The sequence below is a fragment of the Empidonax traillii genome, unplaced genomic scaffold (genome assembly GCF_003031625.1).
Source record: "Empidonax traillii isolate 1590-97213 ecotype Southwest subspecies unplaced genomic scaffold, ASM303162v1 scaffold923:size341358, whole genome shotgun sequence".
Taxonomy (NCBI): domain Eukaryota; kingdom Metazoa; phylum Chordata; class Aves; order Passeriformes; family Tyrannidae; genus Empidonax; species Empidonax traillii.
In genome coordinates this window covers 134,157-159,597 of record NW_020956116.1, presented here as the reverse complement: position 1 = coordinate 159,597, position 25,441 = coordinate 134,157, and the positions used below count along the sequence as shown (strand labels likewise).

At 55.4% G+C, this 25,441-nt stretch overlaps 3 protein-coding genes across 3 annotated transcripts; 2 read left to right on the top strand and 1 right to left on the bottom strand.

Annotated features, from left to right (window-relative positions):
- Positions 1-2,784: 2,784 nt before the first annotated feature.
- LOC114067473 (1-phosphatidylinositol phosphodiesterase-like) lies at positions 2,785-5,144 on the bottom strand. Its single transcript, XM_027902935.1, has 2 exons — positions 4,560-5,144; positions 2,785-4,323 (listed from the first exon to the last, which is right to left on the bottom strand). Exons 1-2 carry the CDS (start codon positions 4,797-4,799, stop codon positions 3,208-3,210), a joined length of 1,356 nt encoding a protein of 451 aa, XP_027758736.1. The 5' UTR covers positions 4,800-5,144; the 3' UTR covers positions 2,785-3,207.
- Positions 5,145-5,567: 423 nt separating this feature from the next.
- Positions 5,568-7,930, top strand: HTATIP2 (HIV-1 Tat interactive protein 2). The gene is made up of 5 exons (XM_027902938.1): positions 5,568-5,773; positions 5,859-5,966; positions 6,072-6,209; positions 6,968-7,029; positions 7,577-7,930. The coding sequence occupies exons 1-5, from the start codon at positions 5,603-5,605 to the stop codon at positions 7,800-7,802; spliced, it is 705 nt and encodes a 234-aa protein (XP_027758739.1). The 5' UTR covers positions 5,568-5,602; the 3' UTR covers positions 7,803-7,930.
- A 4,645-nt stretch (positions 7,931-12,575) lies between these two features.
- RGS5 (regulator of G protein signaling 5) lies at positions 12,576-24,736 on the top strand. Its single transcript, XM_027902945.1, has 5 exons — positions 12,576-12,709; positions 17,824-17,934; positions 20,016-20,077; positions 20,191-20,357; positions 20,848-24,736. The coding sequence occupies exons 1-5, from the start codon at positions 12,666-12,668 to the stop codon at positions 21,007-21,009; spliced, it is 546 nt and encodes a 181-aa protein (XP_027758746.1). The 5' UTR covers positions 12,576-12,665; the 3' UTR covers positions 21,010-24,736.
- The last annotated feature ends 705 nt before the right edge of the window (positions 24,737-25,441 follow it).

Below are 25,441 nucleotides of genomic sequence, written 5' to 3'. Positions count from 1 at the left end.
AGAGAGGTGTTTGTGGGTGCATGGCCCAAGGAGAGAGCAGGCTGTGCCCCTGCCAGTTTCACTTCTGCTGAAACCCAGCAGGGTAGGGTAGAGTAGTAGAAAAAAAATATTCCCACCTTTATTTTTGTAACTACAAATAGCTTCTGGTATTGTTTTAAAAACAGAATCAAGGTGGCTGAGACTCAGAGGCAGCTGCTGCTGCTGCTGCAAAGTACAGGGCAGTACATGGCCAAGTTCAAAGCACTTTGTGGGATCAGGCACCCCATGCCCACAGATACCTGGGCTCAGAGAGGGGGTCCTACATGGCAGGACCGATACTGAGGGTTGCTTTGCAGGTAGTGGAAAAAGGTACACACGGTAGGAGGGAGAGAAGACCCAAATCAGCTCTGCTGGAAGAAGGTTAATGGCCAGGAGCCCTTTCACAACTTGGATGGTTTCCAAGGTGGGCTTCCCTAGAAGGGATCGAGGATCCTGCAGAACACATGCTCCCACTGGATTCCTGCTGCCTTGCTTACCAAGGAAGGGCCTGTCTCTGCCTGAGCAGTGCAGGGATTTCCTAGGTGGAAAGATGGTGCACCCTCTGCCCATCACTCTGAGGGTAGAGCTCAAGCTACAAGCCAGGGCTTTGCTCAGCACAGATTTGAGGGAGCAGGTACGAAGATACTTTCTTGTATTACCTCCTCCCTGTCCCTCTGGATGCAGGGATCTGCAACGGAAACGTGCCTCCTTTGCTGTGCCCCGTCGCTGAGCAATAGACAGAGGCAATGCTCCCTCTCCCGTGAGAGATCTGCCGCAGGCTCTGTCTCTGGGGAAGGGGCATGGGTGTGTGTTGTTTACAGCAGAGGCTCCCGCCCCACGGTGGCACAGCCCGCTCCCCTCCTTGTGCAATGTCCCCAGAGAGGAACCGCAGAGGAACCGAGTCACCCTGGCACAGTGCGTCCGGCTCAGCTGCTGCCGGCGATACGGGGGGCACCTTCGTGGGGAGCCCCCCCTGCCCCCGGGGAGGGCTCAGCAGCCCACTGGAGCAAGGAGGCGCCTGATGGCACTCCTTCAGGAATACAGCATGGTACCAGCGAGGACTCACACCCCTGGGGTACAGCCTCATTGCTGCTATCCCCCCGTTCCTCCTTGGGAACTCGGGCAGCTCCCTCTGAAGCTTTAAAAGGCATCTCCTGAGCACGGGAAGCAGATGATTCCCACCCCACCCCCAGGGCCCCAGGGAGTGTTTGATCCAAAGGCTGTCCCTGAGCCGAAGGGTGCCTTTGAACAAGTCTCCCAGCATGGCACCTGGTGCACAACCCCAGCAGCCAGACCCTCCTTGGGTGGTGCTGGAGGAGAGCAGCAGCACCCGATAAAAACTTTCTCTGCAGGCTAGGTGATCCTGTCGTCACTTGGGGCAAGGCCTGCCTGCATGGCTGAAGGGCTGCCCCCGAATGTGGCACATGGAGCTGCACTCCAGCACCCCATCCCCACCCTGTGCCCCAGCTCACTGGCAGGGCAGGGGTGCTGGGTTCCCCAGGTGGGCAGAGTCACTTGTTTACGCCCTACCACACGAGCAGTGAGATAAAGTCAGTGTTACCTACGCCCCTGGCATCCTGTTTGGCAAACTCTTATCTGTGCCACCCACATGTGGCTGCTGCCAGGTGCCAGGGAGCAGCAGGAAGCATGGGCAGGGCTACCCAAGTGGCAGTGATGCCCAGTGAAAAGGCTCTCCATCACTGGCTTGGCAGTGAAAAGCCTGGAACAAATGCTCCTGGGAACTGCGATTGCTCTGCTTGTGCCCTCCCTGGCTCCCCATGGCCTTGTGCACCCCTGGAATGCCGAGCCAACTACTGACCTGCCCAGCCCTCCCTTGACGGCACCCATCCTCTCAGCATGACAGCAACACCCAGAGCTGTCACACTGGCTTGGTGCAGAGGCAACACAGGTGGTGGAGTCATTGGCAGATGACGAGTAGGACATCACCCCCCCTGAACATGACCAGTGCTTTTGTCACATGTCTGGTTTATGCAGAGATTTCAATCATCTCCTGTCTCACAGAGCAAGCCCAGAGACAGATTCCTCTGTCTGCCACCTCTTCACCCACTGCGTACTATTGCCTGTTCCCCTCTCTGGCCCAGCACCAAGAGCTGTGTCTCCAACCAGGGCCAGCCCCTGTGCAGCAAAAAACATCCTCTCCTCCAGCCAGGAAATCCTGGGGCATCCCCTCTGGCAGGCACTGTGTTTTCCTCTGAGACAGAAGTATCCTTGAGGACATCCTTCATCTTTTGACAGGCCAGGGCTGAGCTTTCCTCTTTTAGAAAAGTTCCTCTTCTCTTTCCCACCTCTCTGCGTCAGCACACAGCAGTTTGATGATTTCTGCTCTGGGATCTTGGTTATCCTTCTGCTCCAAGGAACTCCTCTGTCATTTGACTTGCCGTTCTATTTAAATTGCTGATTTATTATCTGCAGGTAGGGCAGGCACTGGCACTGGTTTTAAGGTCTTTTTTAATGTCCCCATCACTTTGCTTTTGTGAATCTACAAACTGCCCTGCCCACGCTGCCCATGCTGTTGCAAATCACTGGGCTCTGCCCTGTGCAGCATCCCCTGGGTGTGCGATCCCGAGGATGGGGCAGCCCCTTTGGAATCGCTGCTGCTGTGGCCATCCAGCTCTCCATGCACAGGGTCGGCAACACTTGCTGAAGTTGGCTCTCCCTAAGAGTCCTGATTTGGGGGGCAAGCCCCTGCAAGAAAAAACAAAAGCTAAAATAACAAGGGAAAGGATCTTCCCTTTGTTGTCATCTCCGACATCCTGCAGCTCTGCTTTAAAGACCAAGATGATCACAGACACCAATTTAACCTGCTCTGGCCATGGGAAGAGGGGTACAGGCTCCTTCACATCTGAGCAGCAAGAACAAAAAGTTTTTTCTGCACTTTTCTGACAGGAAATGGTAAGGCAACATAGGGAGTGCTTTCTTAGCTTATTTTTATTTTTATTTACCCTTGAAAGGAAAATGACTATTTTGCGGATATTATGGGAGGACTCACTGGCCCAAAAGGAGGTGAGGCAGGACCTTCTCTCCCCACCATCCCTGCTGTGCTGAGGGGACTGGGCTGGCCCAGCACCGTACCTGGCTCCTCCGGGCAAAGCGATGTGCAAGGCGCAGCTCCCCGGGCGGCCCAGCTCCGACCACCGGGCTGTCAGCTCTCTGCTGCCTCTGCCGCCGTCACACCATCGTCACACGAAGGCTTCCTGGTGCTCTGCGAGCCCTAGAAACCCGCTTCTGCTCTACAGGCACTGATGTCCTTCGGCAGAGGCGTGAGGCTGGGAGCAGTGTCCGTCCCGACGGGCACCGGCGCAGGCAGCGAGCGGAGCTGTGCCGGCTGCGGCGTCTGTCCCCCCTGCCGCGGGGATGCTGCAAGGGCGCTGCGGGCGTGCCGGGGCCTGCTGTGCTGTGTCCATTGGCCTGCAGGCCGTTGCTCTCCACGATGAGCCGGAGAAGCCCCGCGCCGGGGAAGTCCATGATGACCACCCCCCAGCGCACGGGCTGCCCGCCCCGGCGCCGCAGGTGCTGGTAGCAGCGGGGGTTCACAATGCGGGCCACCTCCTCAGGGCAGGTGAAGAGCCCATTGCCGGAGCAGAAGGTGAGGTACATGGTGGTGGAGTCCCCGCCAGCTGCCTTCTCCAGGTGCCGGCGCACTCGGGCCCACTTGCGCTCCACTGACAGCACGTTCCAGGCGTCGCTGATGCTCAGCTGCTCGTAGGGGATGCCCAGCACCTCCCGCGTGAGCGCCTCCAGTACCACGATCTTCCCACGCACCTGGCCCAGCGTTGGCACCTCCTCCTGGCACCACAAACAGCCCTGTCCCTCCTCCAGCAGGCAGCGATGCAGCTGGGCAGCGAAGCCCGGCCGGGAGAAGATGGGCAGCTCCTCCTTGATCCGCATGAGCACGGCCTCGCCGGGGTGGGCACGGAGGAAGCGCAGGGTGCGGCGCAGGACCCCCCTCAGGCTGGCCCGCTGGAAGGTGCAGAGGTGGTAGACGCGGAGCTCGCCCCGCGACAGCTTGCAGCGCACATCCAGGAAGCGGACGCCGGCCGCCAGCTGGGCCTCCAGGTTCCAGCTCTGGCACCGCAGGCGCCGGCCGCCAAACAGGCTGAGGGAGTCGTGGGTGCCAGGGATGGAGAGGCGGGAGAGGGGCAGGGCGTCGGGGAGCTCTGCCATCCAGTCAGGGCAGTAGGCTGCCGGCTGCGGCACGCAGTCGAATGCCGCGCCGCGCCGGCACCATGTCTCCATGCAACCAGGAGAGCGGGCACCCCGGCGCCTGGCCGGCCCCCCTGGGCCCTGCCATGGAGGAGAAGCAGACTATGAGCGCTGGAAGCGCATCCATGTATCCTGATCCAACCCCTCCTCAGTGGTATCCCCACCACACCATGAAACCCTGTAACATACCACATGCCCCATACACGTCTGCCAGTACTTCACAACTGTTGCACTGTACTGTCCCCTCCCACTCTCAAGCACTTTTCCCAGTACTCTAAAATACCCAACAGCTCCCAGCTTCCCCCTCCTGCACCCACCTGGGTTTGCCTGTGGCTGGGGAGCGGAGCCCGACGGACGGGGTGCAGGGCCGTGGGTGCCAGCGGCACACTGGCAGGTAGAGCGGGATGCCAGCCATTAACCCGGTGACAGTCGTGACGCGCGTCCTGCCGCGCAAATGGCACGTGCACCAGGGATTCATCCTCAGCCGTCGGCCACGGGCAGCGCTTGACAGACATACCAGGCTGGAAAACTGCCTGGCTGATCCCGAAAGCAGCCATTCAGGCCTCTGCACCTCCCTCCCCAGGAATCAGGACAAACGGGATCGAGGTGCCGCAGGGCCCCTTGATGGCCCCGTGGCAGAGGCTGCGCGGAGCCCGGGGTGCCCGCACGCCTGCTCCAGAAACACGTCCTGGTGGGACCTGCACTGCCCTGGTCATGACCAGCCTCATCCCTGTCAAAGGGACAACGTCTAGGCAGGGACACGATGCAGGGGTTCTGTGCTTGTCAGCACATCCCACGACCTGCTCAGCGAGAGTTCCCTAGGAAGTGGGTTTCATCCCCTTGTTCCTCAGGCACAGGGGGCTGCTTCTCACTGGAATCACTGCAAGACTGCCGGGGAGGTGACCTACAGCACACACTGCGCCCACTGGCTTTTGAAGAGGAACCGCCCGACAGGTCACAGACCCCTCTGAGCATCCTTCCGGGTCACATCCCCTCCGCCTGAGCAGGGCGGGCACAAGGACCCTCGGGTGTCGCTTTCAGCGCTGGGCCCTGCCACTGCTGGGGCACCAAGGGGGGCGCACCAGCCGACACCTTCCTTCCCTGCCCGCTGGGCGCAGCAGCGGGGCTGAGCGGGCGTCCCTGGGGCAGCCCCCGGGGCGGGGGGCAGACACCCTCCCCGGCCCTGGGAACGGCCCCGACCTACGCTCGGCCTCATGCCGTGCTCCCCGCCGCGCTGCCCGCCCCAGCCCCGCAGGAGCAGCAGCTCCCGGGGCACCGCCCCAGCCTGCCCGACACCGCAGCGCGGCGGCGCAGCCGCCCCCGCCCGGGCCCGCCCCAGCCCCGCCGGCCGCTCCTCGCAATGGCGGCCGCGCCGAGCGGTGGCAGCGGCAGGACCTGCTTCGTCCTGGGCGGCTCGGGGGAGACGGGCCGGGCGCTGCTGCGGGAGCTGCTGTCCCGGCGGCTCTTCGCCCGGGTGACGCTGATCGGGCGGCGCCGGCTGAGCCTGGGCCAGGAGGCAGAGGCGGCCGTGGTGCGGGGGGTCGGGTCCCGGGGAGGGGGCGGCCGTGGAGCGCGGGGTCCCAGGGCGGCCGCGCTGACCCTCGGCCTCCCCGCAGGAGCAGGCCGTGGTGGACTTCGAGCGGCTGGCCGATCACGCCGCCGCCTTCCAGGGCCACGACGTGGGCTTCTGCTGCCTGGGCACCACCAGGGCCAAGGCTGGCGCAGTGAGTGGGCCCCCTTTCCCCCTGGGAGAGCAGGGGTCCTGTTTGCCCCCTGCCCTGCCTGCGTGCTCCCTGCCCTGCTGACCCTCCTCTCCGCTTTACCCGCAGGACGGCTTTGTCCGGGTGGACCGGGACTACGTGGTGCAGGCAGCAGAGCTGGCGCGGGCAGGGGGCTGCAAACACTTTGTCCTGCAGTCCTCCCAGGGGGCTAACGCACAGAGCAGCTTCCTCTACCTCCGCGTGAAGGTGAGGAGTCGGCCAGGGTGGGCTCCTGGTGCTCGTGCAGGGGTCACAGAATGCTGGGATGCTCGTGAAGGAAGGAGTAGCTGAGGTCTCAGGAGTTGCAAATGGCTCTGGGGGTCTTCCTGGTGCTGTGGGACAAGGGAAGGGGCTGCCTGCACAGCTGTGTTGACTGCCTTCTTCTGAAGCAGCACAACCCTGCGTGCAGTGTTTATCTCCCTCTTTAAACCTAGAAAGACTCGCTGAGGTCTCTAGCCCAGTCCCAGCTTCCCAGCCTCAAGCTGCTTCACAGCTAGGTGGGGAGGCTCAGGGCTGTGTCCCGGTGAGATGTGAACTATCCAGGGATGGAGAGCCCACAGGCTCCCCAGGTGGGACCGTACCTATCGCAAAAGGTTTTTTCTCCATATGTTGTGTGCTGCAGCTCCCAACATCTGCTTGGATTCACAGCTGTCTGCCAGCGTCTTGTGCCGGCTGGATCCATCCCCAGGCTACATGCTAAGTCCAGTTTCTCTCGGGAGCGGCCCGTTGCAGTTAACATGATGGTTGCAGGGGTGCGCTGCTGACCCACGGTCTGTGTCCACTGCGGGCACTCGCCCCATGCTGCCTGTCCTGGAGAGCTGCTCCCTGCCTGGCCTCTTCCAGCTTTACGCTGACATTAGTGCCATCCTCCCCACGGCTCAGCAACTCTCTCCTTCACGGAGGCGGTAGGGATGGTGCTTGCAGTCATCCTTGTCTCCTTTCATCCTGCCCAACTGCTCTAACAGGGAGAAGTGGAGAACCTGGTCCAGGCTGTTGGTTTTGATCGCTGTACCATTCTCCGGCCAGCGTGAGTAGCAGTGGAGGAGGGAAGTCACAGGGCTGGGGTGGAGGCTTGTCAGGGCAGCAGGTTGGGAGATGGAGAAAGAAAAAGGATCAATAAGTGGGGGGAAGTGGAGAAAGCTACCAGCTGAAATTGCAGCTCATGGATGAGCAGACTGCTTCCCGATGCTGCAGGAAGCAAGCTCTGTATTTTCCCATGGCCCATCCTAATGCTACTGCCATGTGCCATGCAAGGACAAGAAGCTGGGGCTGAAAGCAGAGGTTGGGGCTCATAGGTCAGAGATTATCTCCTCTTGGACCTTGACCTTATGGAGGGGGAGTACTCACGTGTGTCCTTTCAGCTGCACTGTGCTCTTGCTCCCTCAGAGAACTGTCATCATGCTTTTGGCAGTACAGTGGAAAAAGGATTTGAGTGTCCAGGGGCTCAGCTCAGTCACATTTTGTGGCCCTGCTAAAGCCCTGAAGCCCATTTGGGTTCAGGAAGCTGGTCTGCGCCCTGGTGCAGCTGTAGAACTGTCTGTAGGCTGACCTCACCTTACCTCCTCACCCTGCAGGGTGCTGCTGTGCAAGCGCCAGGAGTCCCGGCCCATGGAGTGGGTAACTCGGCAGTTCCTGGGTGCTGTAGCTCGAGTCTTCCCCACCGCTTACTCAGTGCCTGTGGAAACAGTGGCCAGGGCTATGGTGGCCTGTGTGCTGCAGCCAGGCGAGGAGAAGGTGAAGGTGCTGGAGAACAAGGCCATCCATGAGCTGGGAAAGGCAGTGCCACAGCAGGGCACGTAGAGCAAAAGGGATGGCAGGAAAGAGCTTGGTTCGCCATTCAGACGCTCTTTTGGGCCAAGGCTGAATGCATGCATGGGAGAGGTGCAGGGTGCTTATATGGCTAATGTGGAGCCAGAGGTGGGTGTACTTCTTTACACAGTGGCTCATTCTGTCAAGGAATCAAAAATGCAGGTGCTGGACAAGCAGAAACACTGTGCTCTGCTGCCTGGATCCAACATCCAAATGTGGGTAAAAGTGGTGTAAATGAATAAAACTCTATGACTGATCTGTTTGTGCCAGCTTTGTGTTTAAATTACACCTGTCACCTGCACATCAACAACCCAGTCTTACCTATCCAGATTGTGTCTTTTAGTGACACTACAGAGAATGCCCACAGGCAAGCGGCCGTGCAGTAGGTGGTCACTGGAAGGCAGAAACAGCTCTATGCTGTCTATGCAGAGGCTGCACCTCACAGAGCACACGGTGGCACCAGTGCTGCTTGGATAGCAGAGCTCCTGAATGCTCAGCAGCAGCTGCTGAGGCGCCTGGGGGTGGCTCTGCCCACAGCAGGTCTCTGCAAACAACACTTTCCTCGCTGATGTGCTCAGGGTGCAAAGGGACTGCCGCAGAGACGCAGCTGTTCAGACCTGCAGTCACATCAACACCACACAAATACTTGGGTTGACTTGAAAACACCTGTCCCCACATGTCTCTCTGGGCTCTCCTGATGGAAATGAATCAGAGCTCAGATCCGTGTTCCTCAGGCTGCGTGTGCAAGAGCTGAGGCCAGCCACATGCATATCTTGGAGCAGGCTTGCCCCTGCCCCATGCTGCCCAGGTGCCAGAAGGGGAGCAGGTTCCTTCTGCGGGCGTGGAGCAGGCATGATGAGCAGTGCCTTCTCCCAGCTTCAGCCCCAACTCTTCTCAGGCCTCCTGCTCGGGGTCGAGGAACTTGGTGGCTCCACAGCTGGGATGAAGGACTTACGTGACTCCCAAATTCCCAGCTGGCCAGAGTCCCAGCACTCGGGGTAATGCTGCTTTTCAGGATTTTCTCTGACCTCACTAATGGCTCCCGTGTCAGTGACTTGGATGTGGCAAATGGAGGGAGCCTGGATCTCATCTCTGTCCTCTGCACAAGCAGTTTAATCACTGGACAGGACCTCAGAAAGTTGGCAGAGGCAGTGAGATGGTGCAAGGCCTGCACCCGAGCAGCTCTTCAACCACGTGTGGGGCTTAGTTCAAAGGGACCACTGAGCCACAATTACTGCTCAGACTGTCCCAGTGAGAGCAAAAGAGAAACCTTTAGAATAAAATTTCAGTCTGAAGGGAGATGAGAAGTAGGCTGCTCAGGAGCATCACACAAGTCTCTGAGGGGTGTTTAACTTGTGGAGCAGGAAAGCTGTTCAAGCATGCAGCACTGGTTTACCAGGCATAATGTACTCCGGTGCTCAAAGAGATTTTTAAAAAAGGGGATGTGCTTTTACAGGGGAGTGGAAATGAACACCTGAAGTGGTAAGACCTTAAAAGTAGTAAAAATTGCATACAGAAGAGAAACTGAAAAAAGAATGCAAGCTCTGGAAACTTACAGGTAAAAGACAAGCCACAGAAGACTTGAAGAAAGCATCCTAAAGGCATAAAAATGAATTATGACTGTGAGAAGCAGAAAGAGAGTCTGAGGGACAGGATGTGATTGGGCTCTATAGGAAGAAAAGAGCCATCACAGGAAGACTTGAGGAATTACTTGCACTGCCCTTTGCTGTGAAGGAGCTCACACTAGCATCCTTCCATAGGGGACACATATTTACATGGTTGTCCCAAAGCACGAAGGGGAAAAAAAAATATTTGTAACCCCATTTTTAGAACACATGGTTAAAAGTCTGCCAGAAGGAGCACTCAGATGAATTGCCAAATACTCTCCTGGGTGAGAATTGCAGTGATCCCTTTACCAAAAAGTCAACATTGTTAAATATGACACTAGTTTTTAAAAAGTTCCAGTGGGAACCCGGAAACTACAAAGCAGCTAGGCTGCCTTCTATAAAAGGCATGTTGTTAGAAAGGATAATAAAGTCTGGAAATAACAGGGCGCAGGATAAATGTGGTATAGTGGGAGATTCCACATGGCTTTTGAGGGAGCAGTTGCAAGACACAAGCCCAGAGCACTCTTGGAGGAAACCAGCCATTGTGTACACAAGACAATCTGGTCCTCAGAGTGCACTTGGATCTCCAAAAAGCTCTCCCAGAAGGGCTCTTAAAGAAATTAGGCTGTCGTGGGAAGAAAAGGAAGGTCTGTGTAGTTTCTTACTGGAAATATTTTCCTAGCACTCCAAAGCCTTGAAACACACGAAACAAACATTTATTGCTGGACAAAGGTCTGTGGAAAACGCAAGCTATTTCTGTGTAACCCTTATCTCTGCTCAAGGGGCACACAGTTTCTTCTTCAGTGTTTCAGATAAGTCTCCATTCAAATGCACAACTGCAATCCCACCACACTTCCTTATCACCCTCTTGCATGGAATTTCCTCACACATTTTGGACCTCAGTTCCCCAGTTTGCTCTGCGCACTCATTAAACCCCCACCCTAGGGCTGTGGAAGAGATCACAGAGCATCAGTCACTGAACTACGGCAGAGCCACAGGAGTGGGCTTGGAGGTCTGCAGAGATGGGGCCATGCCCCTGGCATGCCTGGCACGTCTCTCTGCTTTCCAGGGGTGTGTAGCCCTGGCTGCAGCTGGGAGGAGAGCACAGAAGGGTGCTCAGTGTCTCCTGGACAGCATTCACACAAACCTCCTGGTCCCACAGACCCAAGTCCTCCCGGGATTCCAATGCTGACTTTGTTACTGAAGATTAATGAGAAGAAATAACTGCATTCCCAGTGGCTCAGCAGTGAGCGTGGGGCTGTGGGGGTTTCCATGCAGTCCCACGGCCCTGCTGTCCTTCCCAGTCCCGAGCTGTGAGAACTGCCGGCACCTCTCACCCAGCCCACACCGCGACCAGCTCCTCTCTGAGTCGGGGGGTGCCTGGACAGCTGGCAAAGCATCCTACAAACAGCATCATGCTTCAAAGGACATTTTCAAAGCCAGCAAGCACTGTCGTGGCACTCAGTGACATCCTGGTGATATCCTAGGGTCCTGACATGCTATCTGACCCCAGAGTACTGGTACAGCCCAGCAAGAGGGCAGAGCTTGCAAGGCTGCATTCTTTTGGAGAGCAGAGGCTGCACTCCAACTGCTGGGACTTGGAGTCACTGGGTGAGGTACCTCCATGCTAATAAAAGACCTTCCTCCTGATTCCTCTGGGAAAAGCACAGAATGATAGCAGCCTGGGAAGGAGTAGACCTCCATCCTCTGCAGCTGCCAGAGTTTCCTTACCCCCTCTGCAAGACACAGGAGAGGCTGATGAGCACCTCAATGCCAGCAGTGGGAAGGGGCAGCCCACCCCAGCAAGACCCCACATCTGTCACCCCTGCCTGGGTACATCTGGGGGGCTCTAGTCAAGCCCAAGCCCAGGCAAACATCATTCAAGCATCTAATCCTCTGAAACTGTAGGCTGTACTTTTTTTTTCATTCAGTTTCCATTACAAACCAGTACAAAGCCAGCCCAAGCTCTCCAGGGAGGCACAGTTTCCAGCAGACTTCCAGCTTTCACTTACTGCAATCACACGGTGAAACGCAGACAGTGTCCAACTGCACAGTCCCAGAACAGGTCCAAAATCCAGCTGGAAAACAGAAACATGCACAGCTCTGACACAACTCAAAGAGCAAAAGGTGGTCTAGGGCTGAGCTTAAATGCAGCCCCAGGCTGGGAGGGCAGGTGGGGCTGGTCAGGGCAGTGATGGTCGTTAGTGCCCCAGGGTGTGGACAGCTAGGTTGGGAGCGAGGTTCCTATTCCCAGCTCTGAGTGTTAAACAAGGCACTCATGCACATTTTCACAGTCACCCAGACAGCAAGGTCATGGCCAGGCACACGGCAGGTTTTCAGGGCTAGTTGTGGTCACCCTCACCACTCCAAGTGCTGCTAAGCTGTGCTAGGAGTGACTCCTTTACAGCTGCTGGCTGTAGATCATCCTCCCCCTGAGCAGCCATGAGGGGGGCCAGCCAGCCAGATCTTTGGCTGTGGGACCCCTTGGAGCCAGGCTGGCCCCTGTTTGCCATGAGCTGCCCCTCAGCAGGCAGCCTCACTTGTTGGTGTTGCACCTACACTGTGCCTGAGTGCCTGGCTGAGGCTGGGAGAAAAATCACACTGCGGATGTTTTTGGACTCATCAAAGTGTCACTGTTAGATAAAACCAGAACATTTGCTATGATGAAAAGACTTATTTTTTCAAGCTTACATGAAAATGAACTTGTTCTGGCACAAAATTCAGTTATCCACCAGCCAATAGCCACTTTTGAAGCTGTGGATGCTTTGACATTGCCCACAGCCTTTAAATCAACAGCAAGACTTCTCATGAGAACTTTCATTTTTCTGAAAGTACTCTTTTTCATTGGAAAAAACCCTCACTTGAATGAAGCATTTCTACCTGGTTCTTCTAAATACTGACCTGGAGATGGATATGTTGTTAAAAGAAGGGCTGTGGGCTTCCTGAAGCCCCCCAAGACAGCAGCTTGGCCCTTCCAATTTGATTACCTGATATCACCCCAGAAAAAACACATTTCTTTTTTCCTCCTGTGTGAGCTTTGAGAGAGAAAACAAAATCCAGAAGCCGCTGGGGCCGGGGCCAGCTGCAGCAGGCTGGCCGGCATTGGTTACAGGGCTGGCAGGGGTCCAGCTCCCAGTGCTATATAGGAACGAGAGTGGGGAGCTGGGCTGCAGACGGAGCCACTGCTGCGTGGTTTAGCCATCACTCACATTCTTCTCACAGCTCGAGGAAACTACAGCCTGCCAAGATGTGCAAGGGATTAGCAGCGCTGCCCCACACGTGCCTGGAGAGGTGAGAGCGGCCAGGATGACAGGGGGCTGCCTCCTCGCAGGGTTCTGCCGGGGCAGCTGGAGGCACGGGGGCTCTTCCTTAAGCGTGTCCCCGTGATGAACATCTCATATGGGGACTGGGATTATCCAGCTCTGAACTGGGAGGGAAGGGAGGCTTTCTGGGGGCGGCTCAGTGGGTGCTGCAAGTGGCTGGAACCCTTAGCGGGGTGAGTGGTGATTCGGTCCCAAACTACCCACTCTGACTTGGGAACGTCTCTGCTGAGTGAGTTTGGGCTGCCCCAAACCCACCCCTTCACCTCTGCTGCTCTGAGCAGGAGTGCGTTGTCGTCAGATCTTAATATTTGCAAAACACGGAGGAGGGGAGGAGGAAAAAAGCAGAAAAGATGTTTTGCCTTTCTGAGGCAAAACCAGCCCTGGCTCACAAGTGCTTCAAAATCCTCTTTAACTGCGGGCGTCTTGCTCTCACGCGGATTAGCCAGACCTGGCCTCTCTCACGAGGCTCATTTCCATGCAGAGCACCAGCTCTGCCCGCCTTGTGGCACCCATCCTCATCTTCATGCCTACCCACCCGAGTGCTTGCCTCAAAACCTGCCCCTGATGGTGCTGGTGCTGCCTCCCAGGCTGTTCTCAACCCTCTTTGGAGTCACAGCAAGCTCCAACCCCCAGCCATTTCCATAGTGATTGGAATCTGGGGGCTCCCTGCGGCATCAGGGCACCTGATGCTTTACCTAAAGAGGAAGCTTGGGAAAAGACTGTGTATGTGAATCCCCCAGTGAGGATTCCCTCATGGCTGCAAATGCAATAGCACTGGTTTTTGGATGAGAATGAGAGGACATTCACTGTCCTGGGGGGAGCTCCAGCTGAAGTTATGGCATGGGGGTCTGATGCTGCTTGCCCAAAAGCAAGGCAAATTCCCATCACAGGCACAAATAGGAGCATGGGGCTGTGACAGTTTTGTTGTTGGAAATGTGCCTTTGGGCCATCCTTGTGACTCCATTGCCTGCTCCCCTGCAGCCTCCTGTGCCACAGGCAGCACTCTTCCAGGTGTAGGTAATCCACGTGTTTCTGTTCTGCTGTCCCCTTTGTTTTCACTCTGCTGACGCTTTCTAATACTACATTTTCTGAATAAAGATTCCCCCTCCCCCCCGTTGCTATGCTGATGCTTTCACCTGCTGTGCCCTCAAATCCTTGCTCCTGAAGACAGCTTCACTTACACTTTTATACACAGAGTCAGGACTGTGTTTGTCCCCCACACATCACTTTGCATTGCTTTATGAGGCATCCTAACAGTGCTCCACTGCCAGTCTCTCGAGATCTTCCCACAGTTCCTCGTAATTTGTCCCTGAGTGCCATACCCGGGCAGTGCAATATCTGCTCCTCGGCCACTGACCCCCTTCGCCCCACACATGTGATGTTTAACAGCACGGTCCTAGCCTGTGCTCCCATAGCACCCTCCCCACAGTTGTGTGCTACCTTTCCCACGCTGTCATCCATGAGATGGCCTTCCCCCTGTGTGGCTGCCTGGGGTCTGGAAAGCCCACCCAAAGTCCCCTGAAGACCCAAGGGGCTGTTATCCCCTGACTCCCCATAGAACGTGGTTGCTGGCCTCTTCAGAGAAGAATGATAGGTTGAAAGGAATCTCTTCCTACGGCCAGAGCTGCCTTGACTTCTCTCCAATAGACCATATTTGTCCATGTGTCCACCACAGATCTGACACAGCTGCCACTGACGTACCCATACAGCATCACACTTGCAGCTTTATGGTTCCTTGAATCCCCTCTGGAGCCTTTTTCCCCTCAAGGGGCATTTCCTCTGACACCTTCCTGCCCTTGGGCACAGCAGCACCTTTAACTTTCAGCTGTAGCTTTAACTCCTTTTAAGCTTCTATTTTTGTTTTGTTTTTAAAGCTGGAGTCTCTCCTGGCCCTCTCCAGCAGCCTTCTTGCTCTTGATGTGTTTGACAGAGCCCATATTTTCTATTAATGCTTCTTGGAAGCTGTTTCTCAGACTTTTTCTTGGCATTCTCCCATCTGTTCTCACACTTAACCTTCCACCGTTTACGGTCCTCTTGCTCTTTCTCACTCAGCCATAGCTGGTTTTTTTTTAAGGATGCCTTTTTGTTTATAACTGCCTTTTTTACCCTGCTGTTTAGCCTTTGCTGAAGCCTTGCTTGAAAGCTTGTAATCCATCTGCTGGCGGACGCCAGGATGGTGTCTTTAAATAGCTCTTCTCTCCTTCAACCTGCAGGCTCTCAGCTCACTCCAGTCGTTTCACTTCCTTTTAGCAACCTTCCTCACCTTTGCTGTCTCCATGGATTTCATGAAGGTCCCACGGCCCAGACTTGCTCCAGTGCAGGGGGGGAAGGTTTTTGCTGCTGTCCCCACACCAGGACTTGCAGGGCTCCAGCGGGGTGGGCAGCCACTGGTGGTCCATTGACAGCACCACGGGATGGAACAGGATGGAGCCATCTGAGGAGTCCCATCGGGAGCACCAGGCAGTGGGGCTGCAATAGAGGTCTAACACCAATGCAGGGCACAGCCTGAGAGGAGGGGGCCCTGAGGCTGAGCTTAAATGGAGCCCCATTAATGTGCAGGGTGTGGGGCTCAGCTGGAGCTGCTCAGGGCCATTAGGGCCTGTCAGTGCCCTTTGAGCCTGACAGATGTTGGCCATAAGTCACTGTCAGAGGATGGGAATTCGAGAGAAGGACTTTGAACCAGCTCTGAGGGTTATCCGGGAGACTACCTGCTGCTGTATGAAACTGCCATCAACTGCATCCAAACCCTGTGCACGGGTTGGCTCATCTGCACCAGGGCACAGGTGTCCCCTGGGCCTGTTCAAACAGCAACAGAGTACTGGTCCTGTCCTCCCACCTCCTTAGGTCACCATGGGCTAGATTTGACTGTTGGTGCCCCTGCTTCCAGCACAGCTCGTGTTATCTCCCTGCCTACACGGTACCCCCCCATGATCAGGCACATGGTCCAGTTTCCCAGAAGGGACTGTCCCTGGTGCATAGCACCCAGCACTGGCAGTGGGTTGGCCATGGCAACATTCTCAGCTCTGCCCTCCCTAGTGTTGGGCTGTGGCAGGGAGAGACATGTGGTGGCAGCCAGCATTTCTGCTCAGCCCCTCTTTGAGAGATTCTCCCTGAACCCATGTGTGCCCTTCCTGTGCCCCCAGCACAGATGTCTGGGAAAGCAGAGCCAAGGGAGAGCCTGTCCTGCCCCAACAGCTTTCCTGGGGCATCCTCTGCACCCACCCATTGCTTTGTTGCTAATGGGGCTGCAGCTCCTTGCCCACTTCACCTGCTCCCCATCGTGGCAGCTGTGCCATCCCTTTTGGTCAGGGACATGCCATGGATGTCCCAGCATGGCTCTGGTGGCCAGGAAGTTGCCAAAGGAGACCTGAGGCTTTCAGGAGAGCCAGTCCCAGGTATTGGACATCAGGAGCCAGCTCCAGCTCCAGGCATTTATCTGCATTTTATTTATTTATCAGAGGGAGCAGGACAAACGGTGCACAGCATCATCTCTGTCCCAGACACCTCAGTGTGGGAGCACGGCGACCTCATCACCCTTTGCCTGAGGTCCTGCTCTTTCCAAGATTCAAGTTTTCTCAGAAGCACTAGCAATGGAAACTGTCCCTGTAGCTGCTGACGTTTTCCATGAAAACAGTTGGGTTTCTGGGTGTGTGATGCCCCGTGCTGTACACCCACGGCGAGCGGTCCATGCAGCACCAAGCTGGGCTGCTCACTCTGGTTGGCCTTGCTGTGTGCTTGCATGCAAGGGTGGCTGGCTAGAGGTAGATTTCTTCACAGAAGTGGGGGGCATCTGGCAGGGAGCAGAGCAGAGCAGAGACCCCTGCTCTGGGTCTCAGAAAGTCACCGATGGGGACTGGCGGGTGGAAAGTAAAACACGAGAGAGTTTTACAGGGAGGGAAAAAAATTAAAGGAATTGCAATAAAATAGCAGACATAGCAAGGGAGTGATCATCCACAGAGGGCTTGTGAAAATAAACAGCAGAGAGGAAAATTGTAGGGAGCCCTGAAGCCAAGGATCTACAGTCCTGCTTTGCCGACCATGCCGAAAGCTCAGCCCAGCCCAGCCAGCCTGTGAGGAGCAGGCTCTCCTTCACCTCCTGTACCAACAAGATGACCTGGAAGCCACCAAACGTTGCTGTGTCAGGGAAGAGTCTTGCCCTGCAAAGATGGGGCTTGGGGTGTCTGTTTTCACCCCTTTATTTCTTCACTCTTATACAGCACACCTCAGTGTTCCTTGCAAAAGCTTAGCTTGGTTTTGCTGCCACCACTGAGCTGCAGCAGTTTTAGATGGCTAGGACCTCATTGCAAATTGTATTGCACAAAAGCGAATGTTTTGGGAGACATCTGGGCCTGCTGTCAAGCCTCAGGACCCCTCTTGTTTCTGCTTGTTCCAAACAGAGGTCTGGGACGTGGCCTTGGGGAGGGGAACTGACACACAGCCTTTGGCAGTCAGAGTATTTCAACACCTGATGAAACCATTCCTGCCCCTCTGCCCAAGGGAAGGCAGCATCCAGAAAGTGTCAATTTGCAGGACCTTTCCCATTGCAGATATAAGGCTTATATATTACCCTACACATATATATATATATATGTATCTGTGAGGGTGTCCTGCTCTGAATGCCACTGGCAGTGCAGGGCTGGCAGGCAACAGGGTGGGACAGGGCTCGGCGGGGCAGGCACTGCCGTGCAGCCCAGCATGGCACCCGCACAGCCTCCTCTCCACAGACAGCTCCTCCACCTCCTTGCCAGCACTTCTTCAGGCTCATCACTATAGAGACTGAGTGCTGCACACAGGTCCCTAATTCACCATCAGAGCAGCCCGCCAGCTCTGCTGATACAATTATCCCAGCCGCAGATGGGGATAGAGCGAGGAGATCAAGATCAAGAGCTGCCGCTAATGCAGAGCACCCGGTTTGAAAAACAACAGCCAGGCACAGCCTTTACAACATTCGGGTACATTTGTTCATCTGTAAGTAATTACAGAGCTTTTTACTCCACAAGTGGCTGTACAGGGCAGGGACTGTGACTGTCCCCATTGCCCCATTCCTCTGCCTGACCTGTCTCTGCTCCTTCCCTCACGCAGGGCCAAGGAGATCAAGACGAAGCTGGGCACGCTGATCCAGAAGCACGACTCAGCCATTGACTTCATCATCCCCTACCCCGAGAAGCCGGAGAAGCCGCCCAAGGCCCAGAAGTGAGTACTGTGCTGGGGTGGGCTGTGCTGGCACCTGTGCCCAGCCAGTGGGGTGGTTATGTGCCCTTTTGGGGCGCAGAGGAGCTGAAGCTCTGCTGTGGGAGGGCACAGGAGGCTCTGCGTGGCAGGCAGCTTGTGGCATGCTCTTCGTGGCCTGCATGCTAAGTGCAGGCTCAGGAAGTTATGTCAGGGCAGCATGAGGCATGCTGAAGGCAATACAGCTCTATGGAAACTAGATTTCCCATGGAAACTCAATTTATTTTTTATGAGATTTCATGTTATTGGATAAAGGTTTTCCCAGAGGCATATGGCACTTGGACTTCTCTGAGTCACCTGCCTCAGCCCAGAGGTGCCAGCCTTCACAGCCATCTGGCCTTGGGATGGCAGCGTGTCCCTGAGCTGGGTGTGTGACCATATGGTGTGATGCCTGGCTCTGGGCAGCTCTGGGATGATGGCACCTCCTCACCTTATTGCCTTTGTCCTGAGCCACTGCTCTCTGGCACTGAGCTGGTGTATAATATTGGCTCTGTTTTACCAACACTACTTGAAGCACATGAAACATTAGCTATTTTGCCTGCTAATCCAGGCTGTGGTGGGTGATATGCAGGGGGAGGCTTTCTGGCACAGTGACTGCTCACCACAGTGCTGCCTGGGTCAAGCAGGGCAGACAGAGCTGCCGTGCCCCAGATGCCTCTGTGACTGAGACACATTTGTCCCCATTAGCTGTCCCTTCAGAAAACCGGAGAACATCCTTCTCCCCTCTGCCTGGAGGAGTTGTTTTCTCCTGCACTGCAATGCTGTGCAGCCTCATCATCATTCACCTGTCAGCCTCTCGCTTGCTGTTAATATCATCCCTAGGACATTCAGATAATGGAAATGTGAATTTGGTAGTTTCCAGGAAATCTAGGTTGTGTTGGGTTACTGCAGAGATGCCTCCCCTCACAGGGGGTGAGAAGTCACCTGGCAGGAACAGGGAGAGCTTTTGGTCCTTGACAGAAGTGCAAATGCAATTCGAGGTCCAGAAAGTGAACAATCAGAACCCTCTGTTGTGGTCCTTACTGCTCCAGTCTGATGACAAGTGAGGCCAGGTATCCACCCTGAGCAAGCTTTGCTTTCCTACTGTTCCCCTCTCTGTGCTGGAGCCACATGGGCAGCAGGGCTGGGCAGCAGCACCTGCACTTCCCCCAGACCCACCACTGCAGCAGCTGTCCTGCCCACGCTCCTTGGGATGCTCTGCTCACCCAGGGGGTTTCAGCCCCAACACATGGCTCTTGTGGCAGCAAAACAAGTTGCACAGGGGCTTCCCTTGCCTTGCAGCCAACACCAGGCATTGCCCTGGTGGGTCACAGGGAGGGACCTGTGAGCCCAGGACAGCTTGGCCAAACTCCTTGGGGCTTAAATAAAACAACAGAAAAAAACCACAATTAAAAGCTCCCCCCAAACTCTTCAGTCAAATTCAAAAATATAGTAAAAAAAAAAAAAAAAAAAAAAAAAAAAGGAAAAGCCTCGCAGCTGGAAAACACTGGAGGTTTCCACTGGGAAGGGAGCCGAGGCCATTGTCCTGCCTTGTCTTGGGGCGTGGGAACAGGGCAGGCAGGCTGTGGGAGTGGAGGGCGCTGACCCCAGCACCAGCAGCACAGGGCCAAATGACCAAGCCCCTGTGCCCCCTGCCAGCAGGGAGCATCCTTCCCCACCCCAGCAGGAAAACATAGAGATGCATCCCAGCTGCCTGCAGAGCTCCTGCTCTACCATCCCATGCACAGGCAGTGAGGTAAGGAGGAGACCTGTGAGGGGACTCACTTTGCAGGTCAGCCACATCCCTGGTCAAAAATGGGGGAATTCGCCTTCCCAGCCCCATCCTCACCTTCCCTGGCACTCGGCTCTCCCCAGGAGGAGGGCACTCGTGCTGCAATGCAGCAGCATCACCATTTCATCCCCAGACCATCGCCTTCACTCTGCAAGTCCCTGCAGATTGTTACTCCATTTCTCCGCATGTTTAAAAGAATTATTTAACATCCTGGACCCCAGACTGGGGCTGGGGGGTAAGCATAGACCACCCAGGCTTTCTTTACTCTCTTCAGGCCATCACCAGAGGAGGCTCTGCAGTGGCGTGATTCCTTGGAGAAGCTCCTGCAAAACCCCTGTAAGTTCACATTCCCCTGTGGTCGGTCACCTCCCCTCTCTTTCCACATCCCCCACTGTTGCTCGTCCCCCCCGGCACTGCCAGTGCTCAGCAAGGGCTCTGCCCTCCCACAGATGGGCTTGCCAGCTTCCTCACCTTCCTGCGCTCCGAGTTCAGCGAGGAGAATGCTGAGTTTTGGGTGGCCTGTGAGGACTACAAGAAAACCAAGTCCCCTGTGAAGAGGGCAGAGAAGGCCAAGAAGATCTATGAGGAGTTCATCCAGACGGAGGCACCCAAAGAGGTCAGTGGCCAGGGGGCAGGAGATGGTACTGGGAGGGGTGAGGCTGCTGCACTGTTGGCCTCCATCCCATAGGAGAGCGATGGCTGCAGGGCACCTTATGCCATGGCTGAGGGGCTTGGAGGGCTGTACTGTTTGCAAAGGGCAGGCCCATCCCCATGTGCTGCTCTCCCACCCTTCACAGCCCTGGTGCCCCTGTTTGCATACTCAGCCTCTGCTGGGCTGTGTCCTGCCATAGGCAACTTCAACGCATGCCTGTCCTCCTTTTCCCCACATTAATTATAAGGGACAGCAATGCGCAGTAATCCTCCTCCACAAGTTAGCTTTGCAGAAGGACAGACCTCATCCTTACACCTTTGCCACTAATAATTCCTCCAGAGAAAAGAACCTGCTTCAGTGCCTCCCCACACCCTTTGCATGGCTGTTGGGGGGACATGCCATCACCCACCCCTCCAAAGGCAAGGTCCCCATCCCTCTTACACTCCCATCATAGGTGAACATCGACCACTTCACCAAGGCTGTGACCATGAAGAACCTGGTGGAGCCGTCACCAACCAGCTTTGACGTGGCCCAGAAGAGGATCTTTGCCCTGATGGAGAAAGACTCCCTGCCGAGATTTGTGCGGTCGGAGTTTTATCAAGAGTTAATCAAGTAGCAATGTGGCAGGGCTGTGCAAGGCATCCCCGCTGCTTCTGTCTAGACACCCGCCCCTTCTCCTGCAGCTGCTTTGCTTTCTTCATACCACCCTAGAAGAGCACCCAGGGGTGTTGCTAAACATCTCTCCCCATGCTTTGGATTGTCAGATGTCCTGGTGTTTCCTCTCTTCCCGCCTCTTTCCACTCCCACGAAAGACCAATTCGCAGAAATTCCCTGGAGTTGGGACCCAGGAGGGTGGCAGAGCAGCCCCAGGTCCACAGTGACCGGGAGCCACTTGGGCAGCCAGCACATCCCTGGCGCTGCAGAGCTGGGAGGCTCTGGGGTGCCAACTCTGCCTTCTTAGGACTCGCTAGGACATGACAATTTTTCTCACAGTTTTGCCCGCATCGCTCATTTGGCCCAGGCTCGCTCCCCCCTCCCAACTTCCCAGGGTGCTGCTGAAACTGTGCAGGTACCCTACAGGTTCTTCCCTCCCTGGCCAAGGCGCAGGGTGAGATGTGTCCACTGCCTGATTGGCATCATCTTGTCTTCAGGAAGCAGCCGACCAGCAGGCACAGTGACAGCTGTACAGGGATGGAGGCGTGGCAGGGACAGTGTGACAGCCATACAGCAGGGATGGCAGGATGGCAGGGATGGCAGTGATGGCTGTATGGCAGAACCAGGAGCCACAGGGTGTACCTGGCAGGCACGAGGGGTGAGCAGAGCGAGCCTGCAGCACCGCTTCCCCAGCAGCTCTGCTTGGGAGTCAGTGCTGAGACAGCCTGTTTGCTTCACTCTAAAGAGAGCAAAGAGGATAAAACAAGACCTGTTTGTCCAAAACACCAGGACTGTTTAGCAACCCAGCACTCCCGCTCTCTCCAACCTTTGCACGATGTCCTGAGCTCTCAGACCACAGCCTGTGCCATGTCCCAGTGCCAGTGCACAGCCCTCGCAGGGCTGGTGTCTGTGGTGTGCTGGGATGGCAGCTCCGGGGGTTGCTGCAGGGGTTTCTTGCTCCAGTCGCTTCTCTCTGCAGTAGGCACGCCACAGTGATACTTCTGCACAAACACTGATCAGAGCAGGGAGGAAAGTCACGCTGGGGAGAAAAAAAGCTGCAATTGCAGCTGTTCAGATCCAATTTGAAAAATCCAAACCAACCCCAAAAAGACAAACCCAAACTAAACCCCATCATTGGAAATACGAAAAATAAACCCCTGGATTCTTAAATAGATGCAAACTGCTGAGTTTGTGTAGCCTGCACCTCTCTCTCCTGTCTCCTCCCATCTGCCGAGGACGTGATTGATTCCATAGGCTGTTTTTAAAAAGACCAGCTCTTTTCTAATGATTCAAAGCCAGCCCACTGTTAACAGAATAAATCACACCTGAGGATGGGGCAAGGGCATACATGAAAAGCAGCTGGGATTCTATTTCAGCCTGGAGACAAATGCAGTGAACCCCTGCTCCATGGGGCCTCCATTTCATCCCCATGATGGTTTCCTGGTGCAGCATCCACAGGGTCATGGGTTGCAAGGAGCTTCTTCAGCCAGCAACCTGACAGATGCCAGCAAAGTAACCCATGTCCGTGCTGCCCCCAGGCATCCCAGACCAGCCCCCTTCCCTGGGCTGCTCAGCCTCACTGCAAGTCATGGGACTCCGTGCAAAATGCAGTAACATAAACAACGGATTTGCCAGCCTCTTCAAGTCTTTCAAAATCTGATCAAAACCCCACCAGCCCCAAATATTTACACATTGTCACTATGGTGATGAAGAAAAATACATCCCGAGCTGCAGGAAGTGGGCTGTGTTTTCCAGGCAGGAGTGGGGAGGCAGGGAAAGGATGGAGGCAGTCACAAACGTGCCTGTGTGTTGTTTTTTTTTTAAACACTGGAGCCAAAGGTCTGGGAAAGTTGATGCTGGAGCAGCAGGGGTGAATGCAGGGGGTGGCTTGGGTGACCCCAAAGAGCCCAAGGGAGCCCATGAGCAGTAGAAGGGTCCCCCAGCAGTGCCCACTGCTCAGAGATGGGGAGGCAGGAGCAGGGCTGGGCGTGGGATGGGGAGCTTGGCCGGCCCCTCTGCTGCTGCATGGTGCTCCCCCCACCTCTGCCTGCCCGTGCTCCCTGCACTCTCCCAAAGTCTCCGTGAACTGGTGTCAATACAAGCGGGTTCAGCATGTTCAAGCTCCTTCTTTACAGTGTGACTCGGAAATGCAAAACCCAACAGGCTTCCCTGCAGAAAGACCTAGATCTTTCATTTCTACTTAATCCTTTGGCGGCTATTTCCAGATTCCCTCACATGATTCAGAGTTAAATGCCACCACCAATGCCATAAGGTCGGGATGCTGCTGGAGGCTATCTTGCTATGCACCATCAGAACCTGAGATGTCAGTAGCTACAACAGCAATGCGTGGGGCAGGGAGAAGGTGTTTAGGTACGTATGTGCAGAAAAGAAAGGTGGAGGCTGGATTCAGGAGAGATAAAACAGCTCTACTGGAAATCCCGTTTCCCCCCACCCCCGGCTCAATTTCTGCTAAAATGCTGGAAGTCTGCTTTGAGGGCTCCTGGTGATCTACGGGGTGGCCATAAAATCTGGCCCCTGAAGCATTTTGGAGCTCTTTGGAAGTTGTGTTTGTGTAGAAGGGTCATTTGGCTAATTATTTGGGTAGGCTCTCCCAGAAAGGTGGCAATGCCTGTATGCAGCCCATGGCCCAGCTTTCCACAGGCCCAGAGGTATTTACTGTCGGGCTGACACCAACCATCATATTTCTGGTAGGAAATACTTCATGTATTTTATCACTCTTGCTCTCTTGAAATATGGCATATATGGCACTCTACACACAACATGTACATCTGTATTCCTATAGTCATATAAGCATATATAAGTATAAACACACATATACATACATACTCATAACATGGGCATCTGGATCCCCTGTGAGTCAGAGAGCCAAAAAGCAGAGTTTCTGGATATTGTGCTTGGGGTCCACCACAGAGATGTGTGGGTTTAGCATGGTTCTAGACCCTCTCAAGGGAAACCTTGGCCTGAGTGAACACAAAGGTGCATCTTCCAAAACATCCTCTGGGATCACCCAGTGCCCAGAGCCCTGGTCCATCCTGGCACCTGAGCTGGTGCAGGAGGCAGGCCTCGTGCTCTCTGAGGTACCCCAACCCCTGCCATGGGGCAAGGCCAGGGTCCCTGGGCACCAGGTACTGCCTCCACACCTCCCTGGCACCCACTCTGTGCCACAGGGACACATGGAAAAGGGCTCTCTGCAGCTGCATCCCTCAGATTAACGCCAAGGAAGGCTTGATGTGTGTTTTATGGTGACTTCAGTGATGAGGAGCCTCGCACCTCACCAGCCATGGTGTGAACCAGCCAGCTATTGCCCCATGTGCTGAGACAGGGCTCTGCCTCAGCTGCCCAGTCCCAGTCTTGGGGACTGCCAAAGCCTCTGGCACAGTGGCAGCCACGGGGCTGAGGGTGTCCTGGGGCTCATCCAGGCTCCCCCCGCCACCCTTGGTCACTCCCTGGAGGGTGCTGTGTTTTGTGGCCAAGGTGAGAAGGGAAGAACAGCTCCTCACACCTGTGAGGAGGTTTTTGGTCTGAAGTTTTCTGTGTGATTTCCACTAGAGATCTTCATGTGGGGAAGATGTGAGGTGCTGGGGTGCAGAGGAACTGGTTGTGTTAACCCATATTCTTGTACCACTCAGTAATCCACACATAAACATGTATTTCTGCTACTATCTCAATGGACTGTTCATTTTGTCTCTTTGCACTGGAGGTGCAGTGTTTCCTTACCCTCTATAGGGCGCTCCCAAAGCTTGTATTCAAAGGTCCCTGGCAAGACCAAAGGCCTCTGAGAGCTTCTGCTGCAACGATGTAGTGACTGAAAGCAAATTGAAAAGTATCACCCCAGGAGGCTGGTCCAGCAGAAACTCCCCAGGGCCAGGGCTGCACAGGCACTCCCAGCCCCACTACCTGGGTGTTGCCTAGGGCTTTGGCTTGCAGGGTCAGCTCACACTCCAGTTGCAGCAGCTGTGGTGACACAGGGGCTGAGCAAGGGCCAGCCCTGCTCCCCTCACTGTGTTTGGGCCCAGGAACAGGTTCAGCTCTGAACTAAAACCTGTTCCCCTCCGGAGCTCTGGTAGGAAAGCACCTGCAGCAAGGAGGCACTCCTTGATGTTCACCCCTTCCAAAGCTGTTAAGGGATGCCTCACACTCACCCCAGACTCTTGCCAAGGATAGGTGGTTCCTGTGCTGAGCTGGTGGTCAGGCACAGCTCGGATCCCTAAATGCCCAATGGTGCTGAGGGTGTCTGAAGGACATAATGAGTATTTTATCAGCTGTTTCATCTTTCTGTGACTTAATCTCTGAGTGAAGCCACTTTTAAAATGACTCTTTAGAGCAACCTTGGCCAGTGAACTAGATCTTCATGCGTTTCCTTTGGTTCACAC